General features: G+C 32.9%; 1 protein-coding gene across 1 annotated transcript; it reads left to right on the top strand.

Annotated features, from left to right (window-relative positions):
• Positions 1 to 13,000: 13,000 nt before the first annotated feature.
• LOC117912164 (protein OPI10 homolog) lies at positions 13,001 to 14,067 on the top strand. The gene is made up of 2 exons (XM_034826655.1): positions 13,001 to 13,210; positions 13,318 to 14,067. The coding sequence occupies exons 1-2, from the start codon at positions 13,108 to 13,110 to the stop codon at positions 13,785 to 13,787; spliced, it is 573 nt and encodes a 190-aa protein (XP_034682546.1). The 5' UTR covers positions 13,001 to 13,107; the 3' UTR covers positions 13,788 to 14,067.
• Positions 14,068 to 25,131: the final 11,064 nt, after the last annotated feature.

Here is a 25,131-nt window from a genome sequence, read left to right as displayed (position 1 = left end):
CCTCTACTAGGACCTTTTTCTCCATGCCAATACCATACTTGATAACTAAGATCTATTCCATTCAAGAACAAATGCTCTCTAAAGACTTAAGGTGTTTGACATAACAGATTTCCACAATGTAAGCATGGGCATTTTATAGAGGTATGGTTGGTTGAATGTGCTAATGTAAAATTGATAAAGTTTTCAACTCCTTCATCATACGCAACTAACCTTCTATCTTTTGACATCCATTCTCGATTTTCCATTTCAATTAAAATAATGGAAGATATATCCTAGACAAGAAAATTGCAAAATAAAAAAATTTAAGTACATATTTCTTCAATATAATATTGGATATATTTAAGTAACTAAATGTAGCTTATATAGGCAAGGACAAAACTTAATATGCATTCGTATACAAAATAGTTGTGAAAAGTTTGTGAAAAAATATACACAAGTATTATGCAATAAAACTATGGAACAAAATAAAACACATAAGTATACGAAACATTTGTTGCAAAGTTTGTCAACTAACTAATATGTTTAATTAAACAAACTTAATTCAAAAGCATAATATATAGAAAAAAGTTTTAAAAATATATAAAGATTTAATTACCTTTTCAAGCTAATTTTATCTTCCTTACAATTGATACCATACAAGAGCATGCAATAAATAAACATGTACTTACATTTCCAATAACTTTGATAATGACTTGTTTACTATTTGAATCTACTACAAGAATAAAATATCATCAATATAAAATGTTACAGATTAAATTTTTTTTTTTATTACTAAAAATTGCACATCTCCATAATCAACTACCAAGTCATGTTTTTAATAATACATTGTAACTTTTCAACTAAATATTCATCTCCATTAAAGTAAACTAATAATCCAAAAAAATGTCATATTTCAAATATGGGCATGTTTATTTATATATATTGCATGTTTCAAGTCATTCATATAACTTACAAATATTAAATTTAAGTACGAAATTTTAATTTATGAATACTAAAAGTTATAAGTAATAAAAACAAATAGTATATTTTGACATTTTAAAATATAAAGGAATACGTTATAAAAAAAAAAAAAAAACCCTTAAAATACCATAAATTTATTATAAAAATAACCTATTATCTAAACAATTTTTTTAGAAACTATTTTTATCATTTACCAACCACAATTATTGTTATATTTACTATGTTCACCATCATCATAATTATTATCCTTTCCATCATTTTATTTTTTAAATATTTTTCTTTTAATTTTAATCAACATGTTTAACTTAATTTATTGACCTTTTGTTTGTTATTTTAAAATTAATTTATTTCACATAACAAAAATTATGCTTTCATAGTTTTCCATACTTTTCCATGGCAACAAATCAACTTATTGGGTATACTTTTTCATATAATTACAATATAAAGCCACACAAATTAAATGTCAATAAAAGATGACACCTAATGAATTAGCAACCATAAAATAATATTTTTTACAAAAAACTAGCTTTCATTATAATAAATACTTTCAAAATTAATGACTTCAAGCATGAAATTTTGTAATGGGTTTTATGAAATTCCATTATGATATTGATTTTATGGCTCCTTATTTGTTGATAAATATATGTAAAATAAAAAAAAAATTATAAATTATCAATCAAACAAAAGGCAACTCTAGTCTCACTTTCTCACATTCTTTTTCATCCCATCAATTAATTAAATTTGGGTTGAAGAAATTTAATAGAAGAATAATCCAAATAATAAAAATGATTGTACAATACGATTAAATGGAATAGATTAGACAAACCCAAATTACCCACCTAAATTAGACCAATATATATATGGCCTTCATACATTAAAAAATTCTCCATGTGAACACAGTTGATAGCAACAACCTTTTGTCAATAAAATTATCTTCATTTTTGTTATTTAAAAAGGAAAGAAAGGAGTTTGTGACCCCATACCTTCATATTATAAAAAAAAAAAAAAAAGGTTGGAAACTTGGATACTTGCAAAAGTCAAGGTCCAGGCAACATGATGCCATGTTTGTACATCTCAACCAACTTGGAGACTTGCAAAAGGTGTCTTATTATTTTTTTTCAATAGATTCTTCAGCCCACCCAAACTAATCATACCATGTCCACTCATTAGTGTGGACTAAAACCTTCCACTCAAAGGAAATTTCACAATATTCTTTGATAAGACATGACATAAACAACCATGAGAACACACATGCACATATATAATATGATAAAAGAAATTCTTTTATACTTTCAAATACTAAGAAAATAAAATAAAAAACAAAATAACTCAAAATATTAAAAAAGAAGTGTTCTTACATGGACAAAATTATAAAATAGTTTTGGTATTGTAGAGTTTTTTAAAATCCTAAAAATCAAATTTTGATAATTGTCTAACTTTTTTTATTGGAAATGGTTATTAAAATACAATTATTATAATTATGAGAGCTACAAAAATTCCTCTCAAAAATGATAATTAGCCTAACAATCAAAATATTATTAAATATGATAGTATATTTTTTTTATATGCATATAAGCAAATTGATTACAATTAAATTAAGAGAAAGACAACTTATTGACATTAAAAAGAAAAGGTTTTCTATCAAATGTTTTCAAATATACTTTCTAAGTTAAAAAAAAAAAAATTATATGTTAGAAAATTGTTTTTACTCTAAATAAGTTTTTAAGAATAATTTTCAAACATGATTTTATTCTTTGATCTATAAAATAAAATTATATTTTTAAGTCAAATACATGCCCAAATTCTATCACATGTTTTCAAATATATTTTCTAAATTAAAAAATATATATTTTATGTTAGAAAACTGTTTTTTTTTTCTAAATAAGTTTTTAAGAATAATTTTCAAACATGATTTTATTCTTTGATCTATAGAATAGAAATTTATTTTTAAGTCAAATACATGTCGAGATTATCAAATTGGGATTGTTTAATGACATTTTCTCACAAAATAATCTCATCAAAATGTACACAAAATATGGGTTGTTGGCTAATGGGGCTTAAGTTGTCTTATTTTGAGTTGGATATATACTGTAGGTACTTCATTGGAAGGCTTAAAATTATTAGGTTTAATATGTTGGGCCTAATGAAGATGATGAAGAACACATGGCAGTGCATTTCAACGAAAAATTGTATCTCTCATTCTCCTTAAAAACACATTAAAAAATAATTCCTTTTTCATTTTTTTTAACTCATTCTTTTTTCCTCTTTTTTTCACTCGTTTTTAGGGAGAGAGTTATTGGATTTAACATGTTAGGTTTAATCGAGGATAAAGATCATGTGGCAGCACTCCATCTCAATGAAATTTTGTATCTCTCATTCCCACTTAGATACACATTAAAAAGCATTCATTTTTTCTTGTTTTTCACTTGTTTTTAAGGAGTCAACCATGTGTTTGGTTTAGATTAAAAAATCAATTAATCTATAGGTTTCTTCTATGGTAGAAGTTTGAACCTAAGTTTTTCTTTCCTACAACTTAAGAAAACGCAGTTCACAAAAAACACAGTATAGAGATGTTGAAACAATCTATTCAAGCCTCATTCTTCACTCTTCATTGTGATATTTTCCTCTTTGACATCATCTCATCACTTTTTCCGGCATCACATATCACTACTTGTGATATTCGTTCTCTGTCTTTTCTTTCATCATTGCTTACTCGACATTATCCTTGTTTCACCTTGAGTGGTGGTTTTTCACACGTCATTGCATGGAGGATTGTCACATCCTTTCCCCCCGTTCACCCCATGGGCAGTAGTTTAAAGATTTCAGTTTGAGAGGTTGTTTTGTTAGTGAGGATTCATGTTACATCCGTATGTGGAGAGAGTTTGATCATTTGGGTATGTATTTTCATGGGAGTTCATTCATTATTGATCAGAGTATGCGCAAAAACAAAAAAAAAAACCAAAAAAAAGGTGTATTGTTCATTATACCGTTTTCCATTGAGCACATGTATGAATGTGCTAGTTTGCTTCATTGAATTCATGTGTTAGAGAGAGTTCGTATGAGAGCTTCTTTCTGAGATTCTATCTTGGTATATTTTGGGTGAGAGTATGAGTCGTCCATTCGATTTTTGTGAGAGAGGCGAGCGACCTTTCTTTAGTATCTCTGGATCCTTGCTCTATCCATCATTCCATCCATTTCGGATGTGACTACTTTCCATACTTTGATGCAGGTTGACCATCACTCACTTTTCTATCATTTCTACCTTATTTTATCTTTGTTCTATTCCTCCATTTCACTCTACTTCATCTTATTTATTTCTTTTCTCATCTTGCTGAATTTTTTACTTAGGTTTAGCATCCACACTTTATTCTTGCTTCTTCGATGTGTCCATTCTTTTATCATCACTTTTCGTGTGGGAACCCCTAGGTCCAGGACTCATGACGTTTTCTATGCATTGCATTTCATGCATGAGAGGTATGGGGATTATATCATTGGGATATTTGAGCCTAGTTTCCTTTCATTTCGTTCACCCTATTACCTTGGCTTACGTTACGTCCTGTGTTTGAAGACCACCCTAAGGCCATTACTTCTCATTGTGTTTGACAGCTCACATGTGGGCAATACTCGAGCTTGGTTGGAGATCATTTCTTAGAGCATGATGGATGAGGAGCTATGATATGGATTACACCGGAGCATACCCCCCTTATCAATGATAGATTTTCAGAGGTGATGTGATCTACACTGGAGCATACCCCGCTCATCGATGACGTTTCCTTACGGGATGATGCCTTGTATTGAGGCATAGTCAGTTCGCTTCTTCGCTTGGATTATGATGGATTATGAGTTGTGGGATGACCCTACACTGGGGCATAGCCATTTCAGATAACACTTTTATTGGAGATACAGTCACTTTACTCGATACTCTACATTGGGACACACTCTACTCATTGATGGTTGATTTTTGAGATGATGATTTATTTTGAGGCATAACCCTCTCATCGGTGATGGACTTTGATTTATCTTGGAGCATAGTCACTTCAGATGGTTTATACTGGGGCATAGCTAGTTCATTCGTACTCATAGAGCTCGGGGATTCTGATTCATATGGATTATGTTGAGGTGTTTCCATTTTTAGCACCAGGAGTATAGATTGATTGATTTGTTGACGTATGCTAGGCATGGTCCTACTCAGCAGTTGTTGACTCGGATGCACTGCTTTATACTAGGGCACAACCACCTTGTTGGAGGTTTTGACATCGAGACTTGACTTTTTGTTTGTGATTATTGCTTGCGATAGATTACAGAGCTATTGACACCTTGGGTCTAGTCTTCTCAGCATACTTGGATGATCTCGGATACTTACATACCTTTCATTTTGTACTTAGAAATTTCATCCTGGATACTATCATGCCTTCTATCATACCAGAGTCTGATCATCACCTTCTTTTATCCTACACATTCCACCGTGACACATGACCTTACCCCTCTCTCAATTAGGAGGAGATGTAGATCAGTCCTCGATCACCTTGGTTGTGTTTTCATACATCTTTCGGACTTTAGGTTCAACATCTTCCATGATGGCAAGGCTTGACAGATTGTTGACTTATTAGTGACGATGCTTTCATTTTGATAGTTGGCATGTTGAGTGTTGATTTGCTTGCTTTTCGCATTTTGAGCACTGGTCATCATTGTTTTTATTCACCAGTTAGTTTTGTTTTGTCAGCATGGTATCACGATGTATGGTCCTATTTGGCATTACCTATTTGAGGTTGGATATTTTCATTACATGACGAATGAGCATATTTCAGAGCACAGTAGTTTTGAGACATTGTGTATCCCAGTCTGTTCACTATCACATACTAGGGCATACCCCCCTTCCCTAGGATCATCAGACCTTCCACATGCTTCATTCACTTTTCGATCTAGTTGTTGACCCCCGCGAGTTGCATACTGGGGCATACCCTCATTCCCTTGGATCATCAGGCCTTTCACAAGCTTCATCATCTTTGGACCTAGTCGTCGATCCTCATGAGTTGCCATACAGGGGCATATCCCCTCCTGCCGAGTTTGCTTGCATCGTCATCTTAGTTATCCTTTGGCTTTGGGTCACTTGATCAGATCTTTCATCCCGTCAGTTTGAGTTCAATTTCTAGAGCCGCACCTATATTGATCGGCCATCTCATTGTCTTGTCAGTTTAGTTTTGGGGCCGCACCTATATCAATCGACCATCTTCCTATCATTTTGTGTTCATTTTGAGTTTTCGGGGCCGCACTTATATCAATCGGCCATCATTTTGTCTATTTGAGTCTGAGTCGGGACCGCGCCTATATCGATCAGTCATTTTCCGTGTTCAATTTGAGTCGGGGCCACACCTATATCGATCAGCCATCTTCCTATCATTTCCATGTCAATTCGAGTTTTCAGGGCCGCACCTATATCGATCGGCCATCTTCCTATCATTTTGTGTTCATTTTGAGTTTTCGGGGCCGCACCTATATCGATCGGTCATTTTCTGTGTTCAGTTTGAGTCAAGGCCGCACCTATATCGATCAGCCATCTTCCTATCATTTCCATGTCAGTTCGAGTTTTCGGGGCTGCACCTATATCAATCGGCCATCATCTTTTCTGTTTGAGTCTGAGTCGAGGCCACACCTATATCGATCGACCATCTTCCTATCTTTTCCATATTAGTTCGAGTTTTCGGGACCGCACCTATATCAATCAGTCATTTTCCTATCATTTTGTGTTCAGTTTAAGTCGGGGCTGCACCTATATCGATCGGTCATTCATCGTGTCAGTTTGAGTTTGGGTTTTCGAGTTGGGATCGCACCTATATCGATCGGTCATTGTCATGTCAATTTGAGTTTTCGGGGTCGCACCTATATCGATCAGCCATCTTCCTATCATTTCCGTATCAATTTGGGTTTTTGGGGCCGCACCCATATCGATTGGTCATCTTCCTATCAGTTTGTGTTCAGTTTGAGTTGGGGTTGCACCTATATCGATCGGCCATCTTCCTATCATTTCCATGTCAGTTTGAGTTTTTGGGACCGCACCTATATCGATCGGTCATTCATCCTATTAGTTCATGTCAGTTTGAGTTTTTGGGACCGCACCTATATCGATCGGTCATTCGTCGTGTCAGCTTGAGTTTTCGGGACCGCACCTATATCGGTCGGTCATTCATCCTGTTAGTTCGTGTTAGTTTGAGTTTTTGGGACCGCACCTATATCGATCGGTCATTCGTCGTGTTAATTTGAATTTTCGAGATGGGGTCACACCTATATCGATTGGCCATTTTCCTATCCGTTTGAGTCGGGACTGCACTTATATCGATCGGTCATTCATCCTGTTAGTTGTATCAATTTGAGTTTGAGTTTAGTTTGAGTCGGGACCGCACCTATCTCGATCGGTCATTCATCCTATTAGTTTGTGTCATTTTGAGTTTTCGAGGTCGTACCTATATCGATCGGTCATTCATCGTTTTGTCTATTTGAGCTTGCGTTTTGGGGCCGCACCCATATCGATCGGTCATATTCCTATCATTTTTTGTGTTCAATCTGAGTCAGGGCCGCACCTATATCGATCAATCATTTATCGTCTTGTCAGTTTCAATTTGCATTTTGGGGCCACACCCATATCGATTGGCCATATTCCTATCATTTTGTGTTCAGTTGAGTCGGGACCACACCTATATAAATCTGTCATTTATTGTCTTGTCAGTTTGAAGTTTTGGGGTCGCACTTATATCGATCGGTCATTTTTCGTGTCAGTTTAAGTTTCAGGACCACAACTATATCGATCGATTATCATTTGGTCAGTTTAAGTTTGTGTTTTAGGGGCCGCACTGATATCGATCGGCCATATTCCCATCATTTTGTGTTTAGTTTGAGTCAAGACCGCACCTATATTGATCGGTCATTGTCATGTCAGTTTGATTTTTCGGGGCCGCACCTATATCGATCGACCATCTTCTTATCATTTCCGTTTCAGTTTGAGTCGGGAGCGCACCTATATCGATCAACCATCTTCCCATCATTTTGTGTTCAGTTTGAGTCGGGGTCGCACCTATATCGATCGACCATATTCCTATCAGTTTGTGTTCAGTTTGAGTTGGGACTGCACCTATATCGATCGATCATCATCATGTCAGTTCGATTTTGTGTTTTGGGGCCGCACCTATATCGATCAGCCATCTTCCTATCATTTTGTGTTCAATTTGAGTCAGGACCGCACCTATATCGATCGGTCGTTGTTTTGTCTGATTGAGTTGAGTCTTATTCGCCTTTGAGTCGCGCCTATATAGTTGGGTCTTGTTCGATCTTAAGTCGCATATCTTTCTTCAAATTCATTCTTTCTGGAGATTGATCATTCTTTATCCTACTTATCATTGAGCCATTCATCATGTCGTAGTCTGGTGCTACACCCACCGCTTTGGTTGTATCTTTGGCTAGAGTCTCGCCTCCCTAGTTAGTGCCCTAGATCTCGAGCTTATCGTGTTATAGTTTGTAGACCAAAATTCAGGGTCTTTTCTTTTCTTCGGTACAGTTCACTTCATTCCAATCATCTCTCACGTGTTCGTGATTCATTCATTACACTCATGATCTCTACCAAAGAGGGGCATATTTGTGCACCCTCATTTTGGTCCAGGTTTTGGGCATTTTTTACGACGTTTTTTTTTACCACTTTGGAGAGTTGGCAGCATTTGGGAGGAGTAGGGGGCCGACTTCTTCAAGCGAGTTGCATGCATGGATGCATGGCCAAGGACACCACCACCTCGCCATGGTGGTGGTTGAGACGTGACCTTTTCTAAACAAGAAACAGAGAGCAGGTAAAGGAGAGCATGGGAGGTCTTCGTCTTTGGAGGGGGAAGATTTTTTTGAGAAAAAAAATCGGGATAGTTGGAGAGGAGAGCAGAAAAAAAAAAAAAAAAAAAAAAAAAAAAAACGGAGAGAGGAAGATATTTTCTAAGGGAGACAGAGAAGTGAGCTCGGGAAGGGGGGCAGGCTATCTCTGTTTCAGAGGAGCTCTTAGGTAAGTTATCTGTGTATTTCTTGTTCATCTTCATTACCACCGTTATCCCATCTTCTCCTCTTGCTGTTAGGAGTTTCGTTTGCTTGTTTGGCCATGGATAATAGAAGCTACACAGGACTTTTGTTGATTTTTGGCTCGTTCATATGCTCATTTTTATTGCTTCATTCATTGTTCTTTTAGTATGGTATAAACTCGGTGAAGCTCTGTTTCGTCTTACTTTATTTGAAGATATTAGTTGCTTTTTTTTTTCTCATTTGAATATGCTAGTACTCTTCCCACCAGTCCACATCCATTTCCTCTATCCATCACACCCATTGCAGCAGCTCGTTTCACCACCTCACCCATGCAAATGCCTCACCAATCCCCACCCTCCACACTTATCCAACCGAACCTTTTGAGAATGAGTCGTATTCAGATTTCCAATACCCGGATATTAGAAATGATGGTTTTCTTATTGAACAAGAGAAAGATAACAGGGTTATAATACATGATGTTATGTAAGCTCAATGGGTTTACAATCATTACAGAGATGAGAGTTATTTGAGATGGGATATTATGCCTTTTGAAATGTTCTTAACTAGTTATAAGAGATCGCTTGTGAATGAATCTGCTGCAAATGCATGAAGGTTAACGGTTCATAGTTCCTGTGCATGGGATCAGAGTAATAATAGGCAACCAGAGACCACGTTTAAATATCCTGACTTTGGTAGGGATGCTGAGTGCTTTAAGGCTGCAAGGGTACTTGCCCAACAAGTCGAAAAGGCTACATGAGCCCTAGGTGATTATCTTAATGTGAGGGTTCATGCTTGTGATGTAAGCATGACATCATGGCAATGTGTAAAATGGGTTTGTAGTGCTAGTGCCTATACACGTTATTATGCTAAGGATATTTTTTTTTGTTTTTTTAATTATTTATTTATTATTTTCTTAGTTTTCTTCAACTATTGATATGAAAATTTTCATTTTCAAAATTTTAATCTCAATACAATTTTCTAAAACTTCAATTTTAATTTAATTTTTCAAAGCTCTAATTTTAATTTTTTTTTTTTTTCAAAACTCCCATTTTTAAAAAAAAAAAATTAATTTTCAATACTTTGACTTCCCAAACTTTAATTATTTTCAAATTTATTTTATTTTTATATACATATTTTTTAATTCCATCTTTAATTAACTCTTCTAAATTCCGATTTCCAAATTTAATTTCCAGTTTCCAAAATTTAAATTTTCACATTTATTTATTTAATATCGTTATTATTATTATTATTATCATTTTACTTATTTATTTTTAAAAAATTTCATCTTCTAATAATTTCCCATATTCCAATTTTCATAATTTAATTTTCATAGTTCTAATTCTCAAATAATTTTAAAATTTCCAATTCTTTCAAATTTAATTTCCAAAATTCAAATTCTTAAGTCTAATTTCCAAAATTCCAATCCTAAAATTTAATTTCCAAAATTCCATTTGCTTTAAAACTTCAATTTCTTTCAAATTTAATTTCCAAAATTCCGATTTCCTTCAAATTTAATTTCCAAAATTCAAATTCTTCAATTTAATTTCCAAAATTCCATTTCCTAAATTTAATTTCAAAAATTCTATTTCCTAAATTTAATTTTCAAAATTCCAATTTCTTTTAAATTTAATATCCAAAATTCCAATTCTTAAATTTAATTTTCAAAACTCCGATATTCAAGTAATCTTCGAGACTCCAATTTTTCAAATAAATTTCAAAAATCCAATTTTCTCTCGAATAGTTTTAATTCCACTCTGGTTTTCAAATAATCTTCTATCTCTCTTGATTTTAATAAGCAAGAATGTTTTTTTTTCCTCATAATTCTAAAACAATGGAATTTGTGAGACCAATTCATGCTAAAATAAATCGGGCTTTGGTAGGGGCCCAACATATGGAATTTTCTCATTGATTGATTAATTGTTATGCTTTATTGGCTTGCCGCACTCTATGACATGCATGCGATTATTTTGTATTTGTGCACTAACATTGTCTCTTATGATAACGCTTAGCTTGTGACTAAGGTACGCCTCACACTCAATTGTGTCTATCGATTTATTTGTTATCATGCGTGTCTTGTTTTCACACCTTTGATCACTGTTCGGTATCCATGTTCAATCAATCAATTGTCATACTTGTTTCATCTTATTAGTAGAGACCCGTTTTTAGGGATTTAGAGGGGTGTTACGGTCTTTACCGTACCTTCCCAATAAGTAACCTGACCCCCGAGCCTCGATTTGGTTTTTCACAAACCACATTTTCCGAATAAGGAGTCATACTTAGGGTTTTCTTTCTTATTTTGTTTACCTTTTTTTTTAAAAAAAATAAAACAAAAATAAGTGGCGACTCCAAGTCATTTTCTTAATAAATGAAAATCATTTTTCTAATAAAAATCGAGCTCGCCACCGAGTGGAAGCACATGAGCCGAAATGTGGGGTCCACAATAGTGTTTGTTTAACAGAGCCATTAAATTCTTTCAAAGATTAGATTCAATGACAATGTGCAAATGCACTATACGGCTCATTAAGAGATGATTTGAGATTGGCTTCAAGAGAATTATAAATTTGACATCCAATTCAATTGTAGTGATCAATCACTAAAGTAAATTCAGATCCAAAAACATTCTAACTAACAATTGTGTTCCTTGAATTTTGGTCATCCTATGATTTTGAGATATTTATTTTAAATTTTCATCAATTGAATTTAGTCTGAAATCTATTTTATTTGATCATTGTCATATAGATCCCCACCATACATGTAAATCATTATAATATTGTAGCCAAGTCACTACATTTGATAGAGGAAAATAATAAGTTGTGATTATATAAAATAAATTTAGAAATTAATTTTAAAATTGATTCTAATTATAATAATTATAATTAGTTTATATATTAATATAAGATTAATTTTGTTTCAAGTAAGGATGATAACGGGGTGGATTTGAGATGGGTTGTTCCAATCCCAAGTCTGTCATGTTTATTCAAAATAATTCACATTTTAGCCTCATTAAAAAAATTAAAAGGGGTTGGGTGGGTATGAGCACCCGATTTAACTTTTTTTATTTTTTAAAAATTTTGCTTTAAAAAATTATTTTAAAATTTTTAATTAAATTAAAATAAATATATTTTATAAATAGTTAAAAATATTATAATATTTTATAACTTATTTTATTGATAAATATTTTATTATTATTATTATCTATATATTAAAAAATCTAAAATTAAAAATTAAATTAAATTAATTTTATATATAATTAGGGTATATGACAAGATAAGACAATATGCGAACTCACAGTTTTTAAAAAAATCCAAAGTCCTATTTATTAAATTTTCAAACCCATCCTATCGTACAAAGCCCACCCTATTAGTTCAATGGTGATTTAATCATTTAAAAAAATTAATGATATCAGCTTTAGTGATGCTTTGATGGTGGGGAAAGGTTAGGAAGGAGGTACTACTAGGTACCCACACACACGCGTTTGTAATGTTGTGTTTTGAGAAGCTAATTAATTAAAAAAATATTGATTTTGTTAATATTTAATTTGATAATTTTCTCCAATACCCTGTACCAAAAGTTAGGGCCATGTAAATAATTTCTTTAATAAAATTCGGTTTCATTACTAACTGTCATTGAATAGTGATTTTAAAAAATATTTTTAATTTTTTAAATATTTAAAAAAATTATTTTTTAAATATTAAAAATAATAAAAATATTTTCTAAAATAACTGTTTTAAATCTGTATTAATTGAAAAATATTATTAATCAAGTTTCATTATACAAAAATAAGATGTTATTATTTGTATTTTCATTGAATGAGTTAAATTTTATTATTTCAACTAAAGTTCCATGCAAGAAAAGATAACTTGGATAGAATATTACACATTCTTCTGGATTTTTATTAAACGTGTTTTTAATCAAACAAGTCAAAAAGAAAAAACAAAAATAGAAAGAGGGAATGCTCCTGGATGCTTCTGGACACTACTAGAGCTTTCTGCGGTGTTACCCTCTATTGTTTCCCAATACCACCCAAATCATGAGTCTTCTTCTTTCATACTCAGCTTCCCAGCCTCTGCTGCAAGCAATCTGAAAAACAAGAAAGAAATGTTCGGAGTAGTGTTTCCCAATAGGAGCTTCCCAATGGATATCTCCACCTTCTCCCAAATCGACACATTCCATTGGGTCCTCGACATGAACACTTTCGTCGGTAAGTCATCCTCTCTCTCTCTCTGTTTTTTTTCTCTTTTTACCCCTTCTCCTCCATCCCAGGCGCACCCTATCTCTGCCATCTCACACATGCACTAACCTGCGCAGGCGAGGCCTACGACCAAGTCCGCGAGCTCTGCATCTTCCTCCTCAACTCCTTCTCTCTCCCCGCCGATAAAGCCCTCGCCGTCTACATCCAGTCTCCAGGATCGCCGTTCCTCTTCTGTGGCGCCGTCACTCTCAGCCGCCCCTCCGCCGTCCTCAGCCTCCCCTGGCCAGAGCCCGGAAGCGGCGGTGAGATGCGCCTCACGGCCTCTGGCGACGCCCCCCTCTCCGCCAAGATCGGCGTCTCTGTCGAGGACCTCGCCGCGCTTCCCTCGCTTGACGTCGCCGCCGAGAAGAGGATCGAGCGGCTGGCGATGAAGGTTGGAGAGAATCTCTTTAACTTTATGCAATCGTTTTGCGGCGTCGACGGCAGTAAATTGGTGGTGCCAATGGATATTTTGGATCGGTGGTTCAAGAAGTTTAGAGAGAGGGCGAAACGCGATCCCGAGTACTTGAAGGGCTTCGCTTTGTGATCTTGAGGTACTTTTGTGGTCTCTGTATTGAATTTAGGGTTTAGTTTTTGGAAATCATCTATTTTGAATGAAGAAATAGAAATGGTGTTTGATTTAGTTGGTAATTCACATCTTTGCATTTCTGAAAATGTTTATTTTGCTTAACGATAATATGGAGGTTCAAAAAGCATGGAGGTGGTACTGAATTTTGACAGATATTACAGATATCATGATTTTATATGAAGAAGCATTCCGCCTTTTGTCATTAATATGTGGTTTGTTTCCAGAAATTCTCTGGTTTGAATGAGCAAGTGAAAATGGTGTTTGATTTTGTTGGCAATTCACATATGCTTTTCGGCAAATGCTTCTTCATGAGGATGGATGAAAAGGCACAATATTTTACATAAAAAACAATATTGAGGTTTGAAAAATATGGATTTACTAATGAATTTTGATATTCTGACATATCGAATGCTTTATGACATTGATGGACATATCAATACCAGCTATTTACTTATGGTGTAGAGAATGAAGGTATCAACATGTGAATGTAAGGCAGTGTAAGGCAAAGCTGTGCCCAGAACATTTTATTTTATGAATATTTTGTTCCAAGTTTGTGCTTTTTGGGTTTTGATCCATATCAAGTTCAATTTCTGTGATATGTGAATGGTACTTTTCATATTGTTACAAGGGAAAAGGGTCGAATGAACTTTGAGACAGGTGGTGGTCTTTGTTTTAGCTTTTTTGACATTTGTGTAGAATATAGAAGCCATTGGATGATGCCTTCCTGGGCCTACCCTCGAACTGGTTGAGAAACTAAGTTTCTCATGCGCAAGAACGAAGAAAAAGATGGGGTTCAACTTGAATGCAGTAGGTGGTGGATTTCCAACTTCATGGAGTTCTCTCAATGAAAACCTTCAATGGTGGGGGGCTTACTAGGTGAATTTGGGAGAGAAATATCCATGGATGGAGAATTGAGGGTTTTAGAGCTTTCTGGTTGTAGATTTTCTGCAAAAGGAAATTTCTTTGTGTGGCCAGCAGCCAGGAAGAGGATTTTTTCTTTTTCTTTCTTTCTTTTTTGTAAAATAAAATCTAGGAAGAAGAATTTTAATGGGTTAAGTGATGAAACAGGGTGTCTGCCACATAACTGATAGGAAATTGGCAGATTACCTCTTTATTCATCCTAGGTGAGCCCATGGCCTGCTGTCATTCACACCCACACCCAATGATGGTTATCTCACTTTTTATTTTTATTGGAGAGGAGAATGACTCGTAGGGTAGCACCCTTATTGTGTGAATTTGGAAAGAGAGGAAGAGTTGGTAAATGATTAGAGATTTTAATCTATAATTCATTGAAAATTTCCCTGGATCAAGAAGATTGACTGGAAAACTAAGAAAAAAGAGATTTGATATGGCAAAATTATATGGTTGGGAGGATGCCCTGTCAAAAAAAAAAAAAAAAAAAAAAACAAACAGACAATGAGATTAGCAAAAATAAATTGTTTGAGCGTTGACTTTTGATTTTAAAATTGCTGGTTGGTTTTTCCCAAAATATGTTCATGTTTGGTGAGCTGTTTTTATGAACTCACATTTAAATTTCCATCTTGATTCAGATGGAAATGGCTCACATATATTGGATAAGAAATAGAGAAACTTAAAGGATTAAAAAGTGAATGCATGGAAGGTTGCCCCTTCACAAATTATTACATGAAGGACAAATTCCTTGATCTTGGATGCTTCAAGTGAGATTAAAAAGAAAATGTGATTCGTCATCACTTTCTTGTCAATGATTATGAAGATCCTAATCCTTCAATGTGTGTTAGTTCTGGAGTTTTAATTTTTTTTTTCTTGATCTTGTCTGTTGTCATTCCTCAACATGCTAGATGTTTTGTGGTTCATTTATGTGTTGTATTAACTAGAGTTTCTTACATTTGTGAACATAAAGTGCCAAGAATACTGCCAAGGTACAAAAAGATATGCAATAAAGGAGGGGAAGGAAGTTCTGATTGAGAGTTTATTATTACCTGGATCGGTTTGAGTGTTGATTATGATGAAGGTTGGTAAACAATTTGCAGTAGAAAGCAATAGGCATGTAGGAGAGAAAAGGTGGTAGGGGTTCTCATCCACTGCTCTATCAATTAACTGAAGGCAGAACCTTGCGAATGCAAGTATTATGGTAGTGGAGGCAGATACTCATTATTCTTTTTCTATCTTTTGGTGATCAATTTGCTGAAACTAAACCAAGTAGTGGAAAAAGGACATGATAAACATCAGTTGCAGGTAGTGTGTTGAGGAATGAGGAAAACTGATTTGGACTAACATCTTTTTCCGAATGGGATAAAGCCCACTCAAAAGCAATTTTTCATCTCTATGTAGCCTGTTAAGGACACTAGGACTACCGGATGGAAGCCTTTCCTCTGTTTGAGCTCTTCATCATTCTTTGTTCTTCATCACGGAGGAACTATCTCAAAGCATAGAAGGTTTTGTTCTGTATCACTTCATTCTGCAACTCCAACTAAATTTCTGTGCATGCATCATAACATTATTTCCCTTTTTCTCAATGGCGGTGTTCCCTTATGAGCAGGAAAGTGAAGCAAATTGTTCGTATGACAGTTTTGTTGTCCTTGGAAGTATCATTTTCTACCCTATACATTGTGTTGTTAGGAGGCATTTTGTTATTGATTAGAAGCACTTGCTGTTGTCTGCGAATTTCGAATATTGTCAATCACTGTTGATCTGTGTGCTGCAGTGAAAAAATGAAGCACCAAATGATTAAATTCCCTGCTTAAACTGGTATTGGATAATGTTTTGTTCTTTAAAACTATTTTCCTCTTCCAAAAAGTTGGTCTTCTTTATTTGCCTTTTCTTGCCCCTTTTTCCCCGTTCTATCAAATTTCTAGAGAATTTCTTTCCTTTTTTTCCTTCCAATTCTCCATCTCTAAAAATAAGTGAAAAACTTGAGATGTGGTCTGCATTTCATTTTTTTTTTTTGGCTCAGTCTGTTTTCATTTTTATTTTCCTATCTTGACGGTTAAAAGGTTTGCTAAATTGAATTTTTAAGGACAATTGTTCTATCTGGTTGCATGTTTTTTTAATGGGATTTGAAGTTGTAAGCTTTCTCCTATGAATTGTTATATTAGAATTGGCCTGTTTGTCACATGGTTTTTATTTATTTACATGTTTAATAAAAGAACAAAACATATTGGAACATGTGTGAGCAAATGTATCAGTATGGTCTATACAAGCATAAACTGGCAATTATTTCATGAGATTCTCTTTAACTCGGCAAACATCACACTTTTACAGTGGTGGTTGTGGGGCTCTAAGTCAGTCTCCTGAATTTATGGAAGCTAAATCTAATTTCAATATTCTATATTTAAGGAAGCTATTTGTGAAGTGAACAATTAAGATCAATGTTTTGAAAACGGGATCAATCCGGCTGCTCCAACTGGTCGGACTGTTGACCGCCGGTTTCTCCGGTCTGGTTGGGTGGAATGGATCGTTTATAGAGGTTGAACCATTATCGAAACGTCTGAATTGCCGATCAGACCGTGGAACTATCCAGTTTCTTGTGTACCGGTGAACGTGTTTGACCAAAACTTTAATGGGTTTATGTTTACTTGATCCAAACCAACGATGAAACACTTTATACTTCGATTTTACGGATAGATAAGATATATTCAAAAGATATTTTAGAAAAAAATATTCATAAACCTAAAATTGATAAATTTATAAAAGTATAAAAAAAAATTCATAAAAATGTAATTAGAAGTGTAATTATATTTTTAAGTTGTTTTATTAAATAATTTGATATATGTATAATATGATTTATCATATTTAATAATAATATTGTATGTAACAATAAAAATATAAATTTTATAAGTGTATATTTGTTATTAAATTACATCAAATATAATTTCATAATAATATTATAATATTTGATTATAATATGTCTAATTTTAAAATATTTATTAATATTAAAATTATGATTCATTTAATTCAATTATATTAAATGATATAAAATAAATTATAATATATGTATAATTTTTTAATATTTAATTAATTATTAATGATATTAAAAATATTATGAAAAAATTATTATGATAATTTTTATATTTTTTTGTAATCAATTAAAAGAAATTTTTATATTTAATTATAAAATAATTATAATTAATTTACTTTTTAAAATATTCTTTTAATATTTTATATATATATATATATGTTTAATGCATAATATCTCACATGGGGCAAGCTTGCCCTATGAGTTGAACAAAAGGTTTGGGTTCAAATCCCTCAACATTTTTGGGGATTTCTTTGCCCGAAACATTTTTCCTTCCATGGTCCAAACTCCCGCAGGCCACCTATTCCTTGGGATGTGGGATTGGTTATAATAATTTGGTTCCCAAAATGAAGAGAAAACCATGGTTCCTTTGGTAATATATATTGTTAAATATTTATATCTTAACTTAGTAAATTTTTATCATGTAAAACATTTAAACAAATATAAATCTTTATATTCATTATTTTAATAATAATAATTATTAACTATAAATATGAAAATAATATAAATGAACTAATATAAAAATTTTTAAAATTTTAAAATACATATATTGATAGATAAGTAAATAAGATTAAATATTATAATTTTTTTCATACTTAAATTTTTATTTATCATTTAATTGATATATCAAATATAAAAAAGAAATGTTATTTAATTATATATATATATATATATATATATATATATATATTATGGCCTAGCATAATTTAATAATCCTAAAAAACTTTGAAGGGTTTTTAAATCTTCGAGTTTGTCTGGAAAATTATTTATTTTTTGCACTATATGTTAGATTATGATAACTTTCATCGTCCAGGTTGTCCCAAAAAGTTAGTATTAGTTTTTGTTGATTGTATTGGATTAACTCTACTGGTTGAACTAATGTACCCGGAATAAATTATTTCATCTCATTGGCGAAATAAAACAATTTGAAAACCTTAATTTAGGAGAAAAACCAAAATAATTCAAATAATTTTCATTTCCCTACTTTACCTTTTTACCCCCTAAGGGTAAGAAAATACATAATAAATAAGAGAAATTGTAAAATATTATATTGATAATTTATAATATATATATATATATATATATATATATATATATATATATATATATTATTTTGAATTTTAATAAAATATAAATTATATATTTATGATATCATCGATTCAACTTTTGAATCATTAAATCATGAATTAGTAATTCTTTTAATTTAAAATATTAATTAAAGTGATTTTTTTATATTATTTCCTACTATAATAAAACTATACCAACTACATCTGCTCATTGAAAGAGTAATCTTATTATGTATAAACATGGATGAGATTTCTTGGCTTTTGTCTCTCTTGAATCTTGATGCCCACATAAAACTTATTTTTTTTTAAATATTTCTTTTATTATAAAACACTAGTCAATTATTTTACAAAACATGGAAACGGGGATATTTTAAGCTTCTGATTTAGTTCACTTGATAAAGTTGTTAAGAGATTTGAGATCATTTTTTAATGGTTTAGTAAGATAAAGATGATCAATTTTATTTTTTTTAATTAAGGTTGAATATCATATAAAGAAAAGAGGAATGAAAATGGAAATTAAGAGAAAAATGAAGTCTTAAGAGTCATCTTATTTCCAGTAATCACAATTTTATTTATGAGATAAACATAATGGTTATGGCAAATATTTTATAAAATAACGATATCTACAAAAATTTATGTACATGTTATTAGACATTGTTTGATATGATATTTAGAGTATAGCTTCATTAAAATCTTAGTATAAAAAGCTTGTGGGGAAAAATGTAGTGCAATATTTTCGTATAACTTATAATTAGGGATGGCAACGGGGCAGGTTTTTTCGGGTACCTGCCCCGCCCCGCCCCTAATGGGACGGGGTTAAAATTTATTAAACGGGTTTGGGACGGATATGAGATTTTTTTTTAAACCCAAGGCGGGTTCAGGTATTGCCCCATCTTGCCCCACTCCGTCCCATTTACATATAAAATTAATTTTAAAATTTAATTTAATTTAATTTTAAAATTAATTTAATTTAAAATTTAATTTTACTATTTTTAATATATAGATAATAATAAAAATTTTTAATAAAATAAGTTATAAAAAATATAATAATTTATTATTTATAAAATATATTTATTTTAATGTAATTAAAAAAAAAAAAAAAAAAAAACTAAACGGGGCGGGGCGAGGCGGGTATGGGAATTGCCCCACCCTGCCCCGTTTAATTTTTTAAACGGGACGGGGATGGGAATTGGTTTTGCTAAATGGGGCGAGGTTGGGATGGGGGCGACCCGTCCCGAACCCGCTCTGTTGCCATTCCTACTTATAATGCACTAGGACTATTAGAAGGGTCGTATTACTAATCTTTTTAAGGGAAACCTAGGGATGATTTCATAGTCACGCAACCCCTATTATTATGCCTTGTTTAGAATATAGGAATAGAGGAAAAAAAAAAAATCATTCCATTATCTATTTATTATTGTATTTAGGGTATTTATGAGAAATAAAAATAAGAGTAAGAATATATTATTTGTGATTCATTTTATTTCTATTTTTATTTTCATTCTCATTCATATGCACTAAAAGCATTATTAAAGTAAAATAACTGTCATTAAAAATAAGATTTGGATACATCCATATGATTGATTACTCATGTCAAACCCGTTGTTAATATGTCCAACACATGTCAAACTTAGTCCAAGGTTGAGTTCTAATCCACACCAAGCATAATTTGGGTTCCACAAGTTATCAAATAAAATAATTATTTTAAAATTTTGTTGGATAAACCTTATTATAAGTTTGAAAAGTTATTTAGTCTGATAACCTTTGTTCATTATTTATTAAAGAGAAATGACAATTCATAAACTCAAGTTTCAATATTTTAAAATATTCTAATAATTAAATAAAAATGATAAATTTGTTCTGAAAAACTTTTGTCTCAATGGGATAACACCTAGAGGGGGTGAATGAATTAAAAATTTTAATATATGAGTTGAATTTCTTAACCCAAATTAAACTAAATTAAACTATGTGAGGAATCTAAGCCAATTTAAATCAATTGAATCTTATATGATAAAATGAATATCCAATGTAAACACAACTGTTAGCCCAAAGGTTCTTTTAACCATATTTTGATGATAACAAATCATGATTAATTTACTAATGACTTAAAATCAAGATGAGTTTCAAGTTTTATTTGAGAAATTCGATTGAAAATCAATATAATCATCAAAAGGTCAAAGGAGTGTAAGTCAAGTGTGCATGAAGACCGTTTAAACTTAGGAATCCTTTGTAAGGTGAATACTTGAGTGCACTTAGGATTTTTATGTTAAAACATGCATCAATTCATACTTGGTTTATGTATTAAAGTTAAAATTTTAATAAAATTCAAGTATCTTGAAAAACCAAAGTCTAGTAGGGTAACACCTAAAATGGGTGAATGAGTGTAATAATAATAATAATAATAAAAATTATAATAAAGATTTATATGTTATACCCATATTTTACCTTGTTAGATAATAGGAATAACCACAACATTCATTCAACCAATACAATAAAGAGATATGCAAAACAAATAAAAAAGATATGCAATGAATACATGGATTTTTATCTGGAAAACCTCCATACTAACTGTGAAGATAAAAAACCACGAGGTCTAAGACCACTAATCTAAATCTATTATATAAGATCAAGTAACATAGATTTGTCGAACCTCTTTACCTTTAAGACTTACTTTCTAGTACTTGTAACTTGATCCACTTTCGCGATACAAGAACCTCAAAATACTCCAATCAATACGCTTTAGCCTCACTAAAGGGATGCAAGTCAACTTTAGATTCTTGAATGAATCCTTTGAATGAGAGATTAGGAATGGTGTGGCTCATTAGTCTTTCTCTCAAGGAGACACTTTTGAAAATATCCTCAATCTCTTATAATCTCTCCAACCCTAGAAGGGTTAAAATAAGGCAAATATAGGCCTAGAGACTGAAGGGGGTTGATATCTCAAGGTTTCTAAATAGAATTTGCATGAAAACTCTGAAAATCTTGTGTCAATCTTTGGTAGAATTGGCATGAGCACTCAAGTTCACTTAACAATCGCTTGAACGCCTCAGACGCTTGAGCGGTATCAAGCACTTGAGCTATCTCAACACTTGAGGATTGTTACTTGCTCGAGCTGCCTTACTCTTTTTAAAAAATAAACAAAAGTAAATTTTAATTTCATAAAAAATGCATTGTTCCTCTTTGTATCCTTTAAGAGCCTAACTTGCTACAAGTCAAACCTTCTTAGGCATATTTGTGACTTTCTGGTTGGACGAACAACAACCTTTGATTTTCAATGGAGAGTAAGTCATTATCTAAAAAGATTTCTAAGGCCACAATTAACTTGGAACAAAATTGCCAATATATAATCAAGACTCAATCTCTCTCTTTAGCAATTTTGCAATAAAACATGGCTACATAAACCCACTTAAACTTTCATAAAGGAGTTTGCATAACACACATGAACACTCAATTAAAAATAAACGGAGGGAAGACATTACATCATCTTGTAGTACTTATCTTCCAATCTTGTAACCTGTACACATAAAGAAAACTATACCTAAGGTAAAGCAATGTGTGAGATAAAATAATGTCAAGAAAGTAAAACAAGATAGTTGGAGATTTTGTTGGATGCATTATGAAAGCATGAAGAAGTACAGATTCCTATAGAGATAACAAAGTGCAAAGCAAAGCTTGAGAGGAAAATAGATTCATGCAAATCAACCAAACATGATAGAAGCTTGATTGGACACAATAAATCAACAATAAAGCATGAGGGGCTTTCACCAACCATAATATTGTTGGGAACATTGGATTACTCCGTTCCCATGCCCTGGATTGTGTAGGGTGCATGCAAATCTATCTTAGGCTCTCTAAATCTATCATGACGGATAAACAAGTATTAAAAATATATATATAGCATAGAAAACATAGATTTAGAGAATAAAGTCATATACCTTTGATCCAGATGTTTCCAGATCAATTCTAATCGTAGTAGATAACTCCAAAGTCGTAATGGATATTGTAAACACCATGATCTTCCGCTTGATGACTCTTCCTTATGTCTAGGCACTAAGATGGTGGAGATATCAATGATGGATGCTAGGATTCTCTCTCTAGACTGAAAGGGAGAATGACAAGACTTAGAAACCCTAATCCTTAAAACGGTATTTATAGGCTTCCGACTAGGCTTAAGTGACTTAAGCCCACCATGGGCTTGGGTAACTTAATCTAGTCCAGAAAGGTTGCTAATTGATTAATTAATTATATAAGGCCTAATTAATGAATTAGTCCTGTTAAGAGATACTACTCACTTATCCCTGTGTAACCTTATGCAATTACCAAAAAGCCCTTATGTACAAAAGTGAACTAAAAACCCATCCAACCCTAATAAGCCATGCTAACAAGGAATATGAGTTCAAAGCAAGGACCATTTGGACCTATAGGAGTACTGGCTTCCTCATAATCAAATTCTGAAATTGACTCAACATCCTACTACAAAGAGTCAACTACACTCCGGTACCCTATGTATATTACAACGAGGCACCAAGTGATCAGGTCTGTGACCTACTATTCACTGCATGCAGACTCCCCATGAATTGGTATCCGTAATCTAATAAGGTAGTGTTATCACTTATCAAGATTACCTCTCAAATCATTGAATTACATATCCCACTTATTATATGATCAAATGATATATCCTAGCTTCAAGAAGCATATGTCAAATTCCATTAAAGGAATTATTGTGGCCACAAATTTCATGATCACATGTCCTTTGGATCATATCATGGTGCCTCTATTGAGAATACTTGTTGCCACCAGTCTCCATCAATAGTGACCCAATCCATAAGGATATAAGACCACTTTAGGGTCTCACCCATAGGTCAAAGCCTCCTGTTAACTTTGGCACAGACTCAATATCCTCTTAAGGTTGAGAGTCCATATAGTATAGTAGTTTGGTGAATCATGACAATTGATAGCCTTGCATCATGATTCGTCGTAAGTCCTGTCTAGTGTGCATCACATATGCTAGTACACTCACCATGAGAAGCCCATCTTGACAACCAAGGCAAGTCATCCCTCAAATTAGGAGGTGTTGCACTATAGTTTCTATTGGATTACCCTAATCCATGAACCAAATGTGGATAACTTTTCTACTTACAAGGAACCCATGACCGGTATCTTTTGTGCAACTCCTACTGCAACCACGTCATGTTCAATGTAAGAGATATGAGTTAAATGCTCAAATCAAAATCAATACACCACAAGGAGATAGTTAAGTCTAACTTTGTTACATCATGTCTTGCTTTTAGAGGCTTAATCCCAACAAGTAGACATAAGGAAGATCATGGGAACAAGCTTTTGTGACTTATGATAGTTCTAGAGAGATAGGAAGATCATAAAGAAATATTTTGTAAGAAACATCTGTATAAAAAATCTCTCTTAAACTTCTAAGGCATGCATTCAACGGCTACTTTGGTTTCCTCCAATGTCTCAGGATTAGTTTCCTCTAATATTTCAATTAGTTTCCCTTACGAATTAAAAAAATATGAATAAAATAAAAAATTGAAAAGAATTAAAAGAAATATCTCCCCCTAAATGTAAGAACTCCCCCTAAAATATGAAAATCTCCATTTTTTTTTTTAAATCAAGACTTATCTCATATATTTCCCAAATCTCCACCTTTGGTATTTGATTGACTTTGCAAGTGTTCCATAGATCCTCTCCCCTCCTTTTTGGCACAAAAATGGCAAAGGTAGCAAAATAGGAATAGAAAGCATAAGAGAGACACAATAGGAAATATAAAGCACCATCATGTATATATATATATATAATCATAATCATGATTCTGAATACAAAAAAATTAAAATAAACAAATAAATTACAACTTTAAGCATCAGGAAGTGGAGAAGGTGAAGCGGAATCAAGGCGCCCTAAGAGTAGATCCATGAAATAATATATGTGAGCTGACCCTAAATCTCATGAAGCTTAGTGTCTTATGAGTCCATTCTCAGATGAAGATGTATAATGGAATCCATATCTCTCATGTAATTAGATCAATTGAAGATGGTGCAGAAGATGATGTGCATGAGGAATTATATGACCACGACTAGAGCCTGTATGAGAAGCAGGCTCTGGAAAGTCGACCTTGGGAATTGGAACATCTTACTCCATTGCTCGAACCTTGTCCTCCTTAGTGAGAGCCTCTTGAGCTGCTAAGGCTGGTGCTGCATCTTGTGGACCATGGGGAGTAGGGGAA

Source organism: Vitis riparia, chromosome 4 (assembly GCF_004353265.1).
Source record: "Vitis riparia cultivar Riparia Gloire de Montpellier isolate 1030 chromosome 4, EGFV_Vit.rip_1.0, whole genome shotgun sequence".
Lineage (NCBI taxonomy): Eukaryota > Viridiplantae > Streptophyta > Magnoliopsida > Vitales > Vitaceae > Vitis > Vitis riparia.
The sequence above is the reverse complement of the archived record's forward strand: the minus strand, read 5'-3'. Positions and strand labels throughout refer to the sequence as shown.